We start from the raw sequence: 12,691 nt of genomic DNA, 5'->3' as shown, positions 1-12,691 counted from the left end.
TCACCTCTAGATCCATAAAGTCTTCATATCATGTATACATGTGGGATACTTGGAATAATAGTATTTCATAATGAAAAAGAATCAAAAATCATATAATCCAACTCCCATTTCATATAAAGAAAATGAAGCTTAAAGAGGTTAAAAGACCACTAGAACCCCTCCACAACTTTGTTGCAATATTGAAGCTAGAATTTCCCTCTAGCTCTGTCCTAATTCTATATCCAAAGCTGTGGGACAATAATTATCTTTAGCAGTTAGGAAGAAACTCTCTGCGATGGGACATGTTCTATCACCCAGAACATTCGATTTCCCATGGCTTCCTTTGAATGGAATTCCTCTCAAGGCTAGGACAACACTCTAGTAGCCTAGGGTAATTTGAAGTCTCTCTTATATATTTCATTTCCTCAAATTTCATCTCTCCTTCATTTTGAAGTTCAATGAAGTAATTGGTAAATATCTATCGATGTATTGTCTATCTATATCCTCTATAACAGTGTAGATAATCATTTTTTAACAAATATTTGAGAAATACCTATTATCTTCCTCAGACTGTGCGGGGCACTGGCGATTAAGAGTGAACTTGAAGTGCAAGAGCAAAAAACCTGAGTCCTGAAAGTACCTGGCTGTTTGTAGAAACTGAAAGAAAGCCAGTGTTATATTGCTGAAGTATTGAGGAGGAAGGGTGTACATGTTATGTGTGTGCATGCATGTGTGTAGAGAGGAGACAGTCAGAGAGGCAAATTCCAATGGCTTTGGAAACATAATTTAGCTGAAAGTTGGCCCAGAGGTCTGAGTTAGTTCAGCAGAACAGACTGATTCCAGCTTTCACCTCTAGAAGTCCCCTCTGTTTGTTTTTTGTTTTGTTTTGTTTATTGTTTTGGTTTTTGTTTTGGGGGTTGTGTTGAGGCAGAGTCTCACTTTGTTGCCAAGGCTGGAGTGCAGTGGTGCAATCTCAGCTCACTGCAACCTCTGCCTCCTGGGTTCAGGCGAATTCTTGTGCCTCAGCCTCTCGAGTAACTGGGATTACAGGTGGTGCGTGCCTCCAAGCCTGGCTAATTTGTGTGTTTTTAGTAGAGACGAAGTTTTGCCATGTTGGCCAGGCTGGTCTCCAACTCCTGAGCTCAAATGATCCTCCTGCCTCGGCCTCCTAAAACACAGGGGTTACAAGTTCCTCTCTGTTTCTAACAAAGGCATTTGCCTCACCAAGGAGCTTCTGTTGTTCCACAGTCAAATGGATGTTCCTTGTTCTGTTTTCCCTATAAATGTGTACAGTAGGGGTTAGCAAACTATATCCAATGTGCCAAACCTGGCCTGCTGCCTATTTTTGTAGGGCCAGGAAGTTAACAATAGATTTTACATTTTTAATATGTTTAAAAATTGATAGAAAATGAGATTTTGTGACACATGAAAATTATATGAAATTCACATTTCAGTAGACATAATAGTTTTATAGCAACATAGGCACATACATTCACTTACATATTATGTATGGTTGCATTTGCAGTACACAGCAGAGCTGAGTAGTTTTGACAGAGACTATAGAGCCCATGAGACTAAACTATTTAAGAAAATGTTTGCCGACCCTGGTGTGAGTATCACAGAGATGGAATCCCTCGGTACGGAATTGTTGGCTAGTGTGTGTGTAGTCCAAATGTGCACACCCCTCAGTGGGAGCAGGAGAGCCCAGGGAATGATGTACACTCTGTTACCCTCTGCTTGCGAGTGTTTTCTCCAGTGAATCCTTATTTTATATTTGCAGCGCTTGTGTTAGTGGAGCATCTTTGTGCCTGCTTTGTACAACAGAGTGTGTGTTTGTGTGTATGTGTGTGAGAGAGAGAAAGTTTGAATAATAGAATCATGAGATGATGTTGGAAATATTATGAAGGGTCAAATCAAAGATCACAGTTTCAAAGTTTTATTTTATTCAAAGAGCATTGGTAAGCTAATTGAAATCTATGTGCAAGGAAAGGAACTGGTCTGATTTTCTTTCTTTAAGGAGTTACTCTGGCTGTGGCATGGAAAACAAGTTACAGACAGGCAAGAGTGGAAACAGGAAGCCGGTTAGAACAGCAGCATCACATGGTCTAGGGGAGAAAAGAGAATAGCTTGAACTAGGATGTTGGCAGTGGAGATGGGGAGAAGTGAGCAGACATGAGACTTATTTTTGAGACAAAACTAAAAGGAATTATTTGTGAATGAGATGTGAGGGTAGAGGAAAAGAAGGAGATACTACACTGAAATAAGCTCCATCAGAAAAAAATTGATTAAACATTTAATCCAAGAAGTCAAATTATTCGACTGTTGAGCAGATGCTTACCCCTAAAATAAAATTTTAGGAACACTAGCAAAAAAATCCTGGTCAAAAATGCCTAAGCATTATTAGTAAGAGTTGTTCTTAATTGATCATAATAAAGTTATATTCCTCTGAAATAGTACTAGTCATATACACTTAATCTTTTTTAGAAAACATGAAGGACCTTCACACATCATAGCAGAATTCTTTTTTGTGTGTTTTTATTCATTAGTAATTCATTAGTTTTATTCATTAGCCATGAATGGCTCGTGTGAAGCTAAGGTAACTTTTAAAACACCCTACAAAGGCAAAGGTGTGACATAGAAATGACTAAATGCTTAATGTCCTTGATCATGAGTGAAACTGGTGCAGAGTGACTTTATTTTAGAAAATCATTAGACCCGTCCACTGTCTGCTTTCAATTCCCTTTATAAAAGATAAATATGCAGTCTCAGAAGTTTTTTGGGCCCCTAAACAAATGACTTTAAAAGTAGAGAAGCAGAAAAGAAAAAACTTATAGAAAATAGAAGTTTATGGTACAGTTACCAGAACCTATTCCACCCTATTCCCACCAGGAGCCAAGTACATTTAATCCTTATTTTGCTTATATATGTTAAAATAGAGTCTCGCAGAAACTGTGGAGACTCTTTTGTCTCCAGGCATCCTCCATGTCATGGGAATTAGGGAATCCTGAGTTACAAATGACCTATGGGTGTTTTAAAAAATTATGTGGCTGGGAGCGGTGGCTCACGCCTGTAATCCCAGCACTTTGGGAGGCCGAAGGGAGCAGATCACTGGAGGTCAGGAGTTCAAGACCAGCCTGGCCAACATGACATGAAACTTATCTATACTAAACATACAAAAATTAGCGGGGCTGGTGGCTTGTGCCTGTAATCCCAGCTACTCATAAGGCTGAGGCATGAGAATTGCTTGAATCCAGGAGGCTGACATTGCAGTGAGCTGCGATTGTGCCACTGCACTCCAGCCTGGGTGACAGAGCAAGGCTCCATCTCAATAAATAAATAAATCATTATGGATTATGTTAAAATTTCTCCCTCAGTTCACCCCATCACCAACAAAACTGAATTCTTCCAACATAAACCTCTAAGTACTCACATCTATGCTTGAGAAGGGTGTCAACTTGCTGCCGGCATCTTTTGTTTTTGGTCTTATAAGTTATACAGAATTTAAATATTCTACTAAGAAATTAGTAGACTCTGCAGGGGAGGAAAAAAATTTTTTCTCCTATCTAGGTTCTTCGGCTGGGGCCTTATAAGTAAGACTGACAAAACACAAATCAACAAGAGGAAAACAAACATAAGTTTATGAGCATACACATCATCAATACACATGGGAGCGCTGGGAGATGAGTAACTCAAAGGTGTGGTTAGAAGTTAGGCTTACACGAGGAGCCAAGATGGCCGAATAGGAACAGCTCCGGTCTACAGCTCCCAGCGTGAGCGACGCAGAAGGCGGGTGATTTCTGCATTTGCATCTCAGGTACCGGGTTCATCTCACTAGGGAGTGCCAGACAGTGGGCGCAGGCCAGTGGGTGCGCGCACCGTGTGCGAGCCGAAGAAGGGCAAGGCATTGCCTCACCTGGGAAACGCAAGGGGTCAGGGAGTTCCCTTTCCGAGTCAAAGAAAGGGGTGACGGACGCACCTGGAAAATCGGGTCACTCCCACCCGAATATTGCGCTTTTCAGACCTGCTTAAAAAACGGCGCACCACGAGACTATATCCCACACCTGGCTCAGAGGGTCCTGCGCCCACGGAATCTCGCTGATTGCTAGCACAGCAGTCTGAGATCAAACTGCAAGGCGGCAGCGAGGATGGGGGAGGGGCACCTACCATTGCCCAGGCTTGATTAGGTAAACAAAGAAGCCGGAAGCTCGAACTGGGTGGAGCCCACCACAGCTCAAGGAGGCCTGCCTGCCTCTGTAGGCTCCACCTGTGGGGGCAGGGCACAGACAAACAAAAAGACAGCAGTAACCTCTGCAGACTTAAATGTCCCTGTCTGACAGCTTTGAAGAGAGCAGTGGTTCTCCCAGCACGCAGCTGGAGATCTGAGAACCGGCAGACTGCCTCCTCAAGTGGGTCCCTGACCCCTGACCCCCGACCAGCCTAACTGGGAGGCACCCCCCAGCAGGGGCACACTGACACCTCACACAGCAGGGTATTCCAACAGACCTGCAGCTGAGGGTCCTCTCTGTTAGAAGGAAAACTAACAAACAGAAAGGACATCCACACCGAAAACCCATCTGTACATCACCATCATCAAAGACCAAAAGTAGATAAAACCACAAAGATGGGGAAAAAACAGAACAGAAAAACTGGAAACTCTAAAACGCAGAGCGCCTCTCCTCCTCCAAAGGAACGCAGTTCCTCACCAGCAATGGAACAAAGCTGGACGGAGAATGACTTTGACGAGCTGAGAGAAGAAGGCTTCAGACGATCAAATTACTCTGAGCTACGGGAGGACATTCAAACCAAAGGCAAAGAAGTTGAAAACTTTGAAAAAAATTTAGAAGAATGTATAACTAGAATAACCAATACAGAGAAGTGCTTAAAGGAGCTGATGGAGCTGAAAACCAAGGCTCGAGAACTACGTGAAGAATGCAGAAGCCTCAGGAGCCGATGCGATCAACTGGAAGAAAGGGTATCAGCAATGGAAGATGAAATGAATGAAATGAAGTGAGAAGGGAAGTTTAGAGAAAAAAGAATAAAAAGAAATGAGCAAAGCCTCCAAGAAATATGGGACTATGTGAAAAGACCAAATCTACATCTGATTGGTGTACCTGAAAGTGATGGGGAGAATGGAACCAAGTTGGAAAACACTCTGCAGGATATTATCCAGGAGAACTTCCCCAATCTAGCAAGGCAGGCCAACGTTCAGATTCAGGAAATACAGAGAACGCCACAAAGATACTCCTCAAGAAGAGCAACTCCAAGACACATAATTGTCAGATTCACCAAAGTTGAAATGAAGGAAAAAATGTTAAGGGCAGCCAGAGAGAAAGGTCGGGTTACCCTCAAAGGGAAGCCCATCAGACTAACAGCAGATCTCTCGGCAGAAACCCTACAAGCCAGAAGAGAGTGGGGGCCAATATTCAACATTCTTAAAGAAAAGAATTTTCAACCCAGAATTTCACATCCAGCCAAACTAAGCTTCATAAGTGAAGGAGAAATAAAATACTTTACAGACTAGCAAATGCTGAGAGATTTTGTCACCACCAGGCCTGCCCTACAAGAGCTCCTGAAGGAAGCACTAAACATGGAAAGGAACAACCGGTACCAGCTGCTGCAAAATCATGCCAAAATGTAAAGACCATCAAGACTAGGAAGAAACTGCATCAACTAACAAGCAAAATAACCAGCTAACATCATAATGACAGGATCAAATTCACACATAACAATATTAACTTTAAATGTAAATGGACTACATTCTCCAATTAAAAGACACAGACTGGCAAATTGGATAAAGAGTCAAGACCCATCAGTGTGCTGTATTCAGGAAACCCATCTCACGTGCAGAGACACACATAGGCTCAAAATAAAAGGATGGAGGAAGATCTACCAAGCAAATGGAAAACAAAAAAAGGCAGGGGTTGCAATCCTAGTCTCTGATAAAACAGACTTTAAACCAACAAAGATCAAAAGAGACAAAGAAGGCCATTACATAATGGTAAAGGGATCAATTCAACAGGAAGAGCTAACTATCCTAAATATATATGCACCCAATACAGGAGCATCCAGATTCATAAAGCAAGTCCTGTGTGACCTACAAAGAGACTTAGACTCCCACACATTAATAATGGGAGACTTTAACACCCCACTGTCAACATTAGACAGATCAACGAGACAGAAAGTCAACAAGGATACCCAGGAATTGAACTCAGCTCTGCACCAAGCAGACCTAATAGACATCACAGAACTCTCCACCCCAAATCAACAGAATATACATTTTTTTCAGCACCACACCACACCTATTCCAAAATTGACCACATAGTTGGAAGTAAAGCTCTCCTCAGCAAATGTAAAAGAACAGAAGTTATAACAAACTACCTCTCAGACCACAGTGCAATCAAACTAGAACTCAGGATTAAGAATCTCACTCAAAGCCACTCAACTACATGGAAACTGAACAACCTGCTCCTTAATGACTACTGGGTACATAATGAAATGAAGGCAGAAATAAAGATGTTCTTTGAAACCAACGAGAACAAAGACACAACATACCAGAATCTCTGGGACGCATTCAAAGCAGTGTGTAGAGGGAAATTTATAGCACTAAATGCCCACAAGAGAAAGCAGGAAAGATCCAAAATTGACACCCTAACATCACAATTAAAAGAACTAGAAAAGCAAGAGCAAACACATTCAAAAGCTAGCAGAAGGCAAGAAATAACTAAAATCAGAGCAGAACTGAAGGAAATAGAGACACAAAAAACCCTTCAAAAAAAATCAATGAATCCAGGAGCTGGTTTTTTGAAAGGATCAACAAAATTGATAGACTGCTAGCAAGACTAATAAAGAAAAAAAGAGAGAAGAATCAAATAGACACAATAAAAAATGATAAAGGGGATATCACCACCGATCCCACAGAAATACAAACTACCATCAGAGAATACTACAAACACCTCTACGCAAATAAACTAGAAAATCTAGAAGAAATGGATACATTCCTCGACACATACACTCTCCCAAGACTAAACCAGGAAGAAGTTGAATCTCTGAATAAACCAATAACAGGAGCTGAAATTGTGGCAATAATCAATAGCTTACCAACCAAAAAGAGTCCAGGACCAGATGGATTCACAGCCAAATTCTACCAGAGGTACAAGGAGGAACTGGTACCATGCCTTCTGAAACTATTCCAATCAATAGAAAAAGAGGGAATCCTCCCTAACTCATTTTATGAGGCCAGCATCATCCTGATACCAAAGCCGGGCAGAGACACAACCAAAAAAGAGAATTTTAGACCAATATCCTTGATGAACATTGATGCAAAAATCCTCAATAAAATACTGGCAAACTGAATCCAGCAGCACATCAAAAAGCTTATCCACCATGATCAAGTGGGCTTCATCCCTGGGATGCAAGGCTGGTTCAATATATGCAAATGAATAAATGTAATCCAGCATATAAACAGAGCCAAAGACAAAAACCACATGATTATCTCAATAGATGCAGAAAAAGCCTTTGACAAAATTCAACAACCCTTCATGCTAAAAACTCTCAATAAATTAGGTATTGATGGGACGTATTTCAAAATAATAAGAGCTATCTATGACAAACCCACAGCCAATATCATACTGAATGGGCAAAAACTGGAAGCATTCTCTTTGAAAACTGGCACAAGACAGGGATGCCCTCTCTCACCACTCCTATTCAACATAGTGTTGGAAGTTCTGGCCAGGGCAATTAGGCAGGAGAAGGAAATAAAGGGTATTCAATTAGGAAAAGAGGAAGTCAAATTGTCCCTGTTTGCAGACAACATGATTGTATATCTAGAAAACCCCATTGTCTCAGCCCAAAATCTCCTTAAGCTGATAAGCAACTTCAGCAAAGTCTCAGGATACAAAATCAATGTTCAAAAATCACAAGCATTCTTATACACCAACAACAGACAAACAGAGAGACAAATCATGAGTGAACTCCCATTCACAATTGCTTCAAAGAGAATAAAATACCTAGGAATCCAACTTACAAGGGATGTGAAGGACCTCTTCAAGGAGAACTACAAACCACTACTCAAGGAAATAAAAGAGGATACAAACAAATGGAAGAACGTTCCATGCTCATGGGTAGGAAGAATCAATATCGTGAAAATGGCCATACTGCCCAAGGTAATTTACAGATTCAATGCCATCCCCATCAAGCTACCAATGACTGTCTTCACAGAATTGGAAAAAACTACTTTAAAGTTCATATGGAACCAAAAAAGAGCCTGCATTGCCAAGTCAATCCTAAGCCAAAAGAACAAAGCTGGAGGCATCACACTACCTGACTTCAAACTATACTACAAGGCTACAGTAACCAAAACAGCATGGTACTGCTACCAAAACAGAGATAGAGATCAATGGAACAGAACAGAGCCCTCAGAAATAATGCCGCATACCTACAACTATCTGATCTTTGACAAACCTGAGAAAAACAAGCAATGGGGAAAGGATTCCCTATTTAATAAATGGTGCTGGGAAAACTGGCTAGCCATATGGAGAAAGCTGAAACTGGATCCCTTCCTTACACCTTATACAAAAATCAATTCAAGATGGATTAAAGATTTAAACGTTAGACCTAAAACCATAAAAACCCTAGAAGAAAACCTAGGCATTACCATTCGGGACATGGGCATGGGCAAGGACTTCATGTCCAAAACACCAAAAGCAATGGCAACAAAAGACAAAATTGACAAATGGGATCGAATTAAACTAAAGAGCTTCTGCACAGCAAAAGAAACTACCATCAGAGTGAACAGGCAACCTACAAAATGGGAGAAAATTTTTGCAACCTACTCATCTGACAAAGGGCTAATATCCAGAATCTACAATGAACTCAAACAAATTTACAAGAAAAAAACAAACAACCCCATCAAAAAGTGGGCAAAGGACATGAACAGACACTTCTCAAAAGAAGACATTTATGCAGCCAAAAAACACATGAAAAAATGCTCATCATCACTAGCCATCAGAGAAATGCAAATCAAAACCACTATGAGATACCATCTCACACCAGTTAGAATGGCAATCATTAAAAAGTCAGGAAACAACAGGTGCTGGAGAGGATGTGGAGAAATAGGAACACTTTTACACTGTTGGTGGGACTGTAAGCTAGTTCAACCATTGTGGAAGTCAGTGTGGCGATTCCTCAGGGATCTAGAACTAAAAATACCATTTGACCCAGCCATCCCATTACTGGATATATACCCAAATGACTATAAATCATGCTGCTATAAAGACACATGCACACGTATGTTTATTGCGGCATTATTCACAATAGCAAAGACTTGGAACCAACCCAAATGTCCAACAATGATAGACTGGATTAAGAAAATGTGGCACATATACACCATGGAATACTATGCAGCCATAAAAAATGATGAGTTCATGTCCTTTGTAGGGACATGGATGAAATTGGAAATCATCATTCTCAGTAAACTATCGCAAGAACAAAAAACCAAACACCGCATATTCTCACTCATAGGTGGGAATTGAACAATGAGATCACATGGACACAGGAAGGGGAATATCACACTCTGGGGACTGTTGTGGGGTGGGGGGAGGGGGGAGGGATAGCATTGGGAGATATACCTAATGCTAGATGACGAGTTAGTGGGTGCAGCGCACCAGCATGGCACATGTATACATATGTAACTAACCTGCACAATGTGCACATGTACCCTAAAACTTAAAGTATAATGAAAAAATTAAAAAAAAAAAAGAAGTTAGGCTTACATAGCATCTCAGCTAAAGAATAATAAATTTTTTAGAGAAGTGACAAGACAAAGAAAAAGGACTTTGCATTTCTAGGGTGGGAAACTGTGGGAAAATAAATATTATGGGCAAACTAATGGAAGATACAGGCTAAAGTTGGTAAAAATTGTTATATAGATTCCTCTGGTGCCATCTCCAGGCGGAAAGGGTTTACAGTTGTCTCTGGTAATTTTACCTTGTCCTCCCTGGTAGAGAGGAGAGGAGGGCTACCGTTGCAAAGTTATCCTGTTTCTATGCAAATAATAGGGGGAAGACAGAGAGCTTTTCTTGTATCTGCTTTTTCTCAATTGCCTTCAGCTGAAAATAATCTTATGCCAAAGTGGCATATTTAGGCGCAGCAGATTCCGCTACCTTAAAACTTCCTGGGTCCCTGTACCAACTTCAAAAAGCAAAATGTGGATCTAAACATAGAAGGAGGGACACAAACTTTCTTTAGTTTTCTCACTTATGCACTTATTTAGAAAGGGCTCTAACTAATTCCAAGGCTTGATTACATGATTGTTTCACAAAGATATTCTAATTCATTTAAAACAAATGAAAGGCATCATGCAGATATTCAGCCTTCTAAAGCCACTCTGCCTTGAGATGTTCCTAAGTGGTTACTGGGAGATGGACCACAGCTTTAGTCTAATATCGCCTACAAACCCACTGTTATTTAGAATTGCATGTTATCAATTATATTCATAATTTGTATTATTGGAATAGAATTATATCTTTAACTATAGTCTAGGCAAATTTATATATTCTTCACGGCAAGCACAGACGTGTTTCAGCGTAGCCAGTTAATAATTCTTTCAGCCTGGTCTACTGAGGATGGCTAGGACTGCTGTCCTAACACAAAAGAAACTGACAACAGCTAATTTCCTCTAATTGATTTGACTGTGTTACTCATGAAACAAGTGAATGATATTATTAAGTTAATAAGTTAACCATTTAATTTAGAATAAGGCCAGTGTCAAAAGTGACATAAAAGAAGTAATTCAAACAGTTTTATGGTCTCATATTACATGGCTACAGTTTCACTCAGTCTCTGCCACAAAAAGCTGCAATGATTTCACCGTCTGAAAATGAAATTTATTTGTGTAAGAATATATACATAAAGACATATTCTGTTATATATTTATACAAAGGCTCTTGAAGAAAAGTGTTGTAAACATGCCTGAAAATTATAAGGGCTTTACACCTAATAAAATGTAAATGACAGCTTATCAATTTTGGTCAAAATTTTCTTGAGCCTATGGTAAAAATGTGAACGTGAGCAAAGAATCAATCCAGATCAATATGTCAGTTTAAAAGAAAAAAAGTGACTATTGACATATCTGCATTCTGTTTTTTACCTTTTACTTTTATTTCAATAGTAAATTTATGCATTTTCTTTCCCAAAATGATTTAAATATAAATCTGATTCCCCATCTATGTTTGCACTGTCATTCAGTAATTGCTGGTGCTTTTACAATTCACGGACACATGAAAATCTTCAACAGCCCCAGCAACTCCAGCACCTTCACTGGCTTCATCCTCCTGGGCTTCCCTTGCCCCAGGGAGGGGCAGATCCTCCTCTTTGTGCTCTTCACTGTTGTATACCTTCTGACCCTCATGGGCAATGGTTCCATCATCTGTGCTGTGCACTGGGATCAGAGACTCCACACCCCCATGTACATCCTGCTCGCCAACTTCTCCTTCCTGGAGATCTGTTATATCACCTCCACAGTCCCCAGCATGCTGGCCAACTTCCTCTCTGACACCAAGATCATCTCCTTCTCTGGCTGCTTCCTCCAGTTCTACTTTTTCTTCTCCTTGGGCTCTACAGAATGCTTTTTCCTGGCAGTTATGGCATTTGATCGATACCTTGCCATCTGCCGGCCTCTACGCTATCCAACCATTATGACCAGACGTCTCTGTACCAATCTTGTGGTCAATTGCTGGGTACTTGGTTTCATCTGGTTCTTGATTCCTATCGTCAACATCTCCCAAATGTCTTTCTGTGGATCTAGGATTATTGACCACTTCCTGTGTGACCCAGCTCCTCTTCTAACTCTCACTTGCAAAAAAGGCCCTGTGATAGAGCTTGTCTTTTCTATCTTAAGTCCTCTGCCTGTCTTTATGCTCTTTCTCTTCATTGTGGGGTCCTATGCTCTGGTCGTGAGAGCTGTGTTGAGGGTCCCTTCAGCAGCTGGGAGAAGAAAGGCTTTCTCCACCTGTGGGTCTCACCTGGCTGTGGTTTCACTGTTCTACGGCTCAGTACTGGTCATGTATGGGAGCCCACCATCTAAGAATGAAGCTGGAAAGCAGAAGATTGTGACTCTGTTTTATTCTGTTGTTACCCCACTGCTTAACCCTGTGATATATAGTCTTAGGAACAAAGATATGAAAAAAGCTCTGAAGAAATTTTGGGGAACATAAAATGTTAATCAAAAAGGTCCTTGCGTAATTAATCTTGTCTTTAATTTTGGGGTTTAAAAAAAAAACTGGTCTTGGCCAGGCGCGGTGGCTTACACCTGTAATCCCAGCACTTCGGGAGCCCGAGGCGGGTGGATCACGAGGTCAGGAGATCAAGACCATCCTGGCTAACACGGTGAAACCCTGTCTCTACTAAAAAATACAAAAAATTAGCCGGGCATGGTGGCGGGCGCCTGTAGTCCCAGTTACTCGGGAGGCTGAGGCAGGAGAATGGTGTGAACCCGGGAGGCGGAGCTTGCAGTGAGCCAAGATCGTGCCACTGCACTCCAGCCTGGGCGACAGAGCGAGACTCCATCTCAGAAAAAAAAAAAAAAAAAAAAAAAAAACTGGTCTTATACAGTTAATTGTTCATCTTACTATTGGCCAAAGCTAAAATACCTGTGAGCATGTTTCTGTTATTTCTCCTTTCAGATCTTGATTATTTGCCCAGTTGTGTAACATGC

The 12,691-nt window shown here is 40.9% G+C and overlaps 1 protein-coding gene across 1 annotated transcript; it reads left to right on the top strand.

The window, feature by feature from the left end:
• The first annotated feature begins 11,153 nt into the window (after nt 1-11,153).
• On the top strand, nt 11,154-12,191 carry LOC101127471 (olfactory receptor 11G2). Its single transcript, XM_004054809.4, has one exon. It carries the CDS (start codon nt 11,154-11,156, stop codon nt 12,189-12,191), a length of 1,038 nt encoding a protein of 345 aa, XP_004054857.3.
• The last annotated feature ends 500 nt before the right edge of the window (nt 12,192-12,691 follow it).

The sequence above is a fragment of the Gorilla gorilla genome, chromosome 15 (assembly GCF_029281585.2).
Source record: "Gorilla gorilla gorilla isolate KB3781 chromosome 15, NHGRI_mGorGor1-v2.1_pri, whole genome shotgun sequence".
Classification (NCBI taxonomy): Eukaryota; Metazoa; Chordata; class Mammalia; order Primates; family Hominidae; genus Gorilla; species Gorilla gorilla.
Note: the sequence above shows the minus strand (reverse complement) of the source record. Positions and strands in the feature narration are given on the sequence as shown.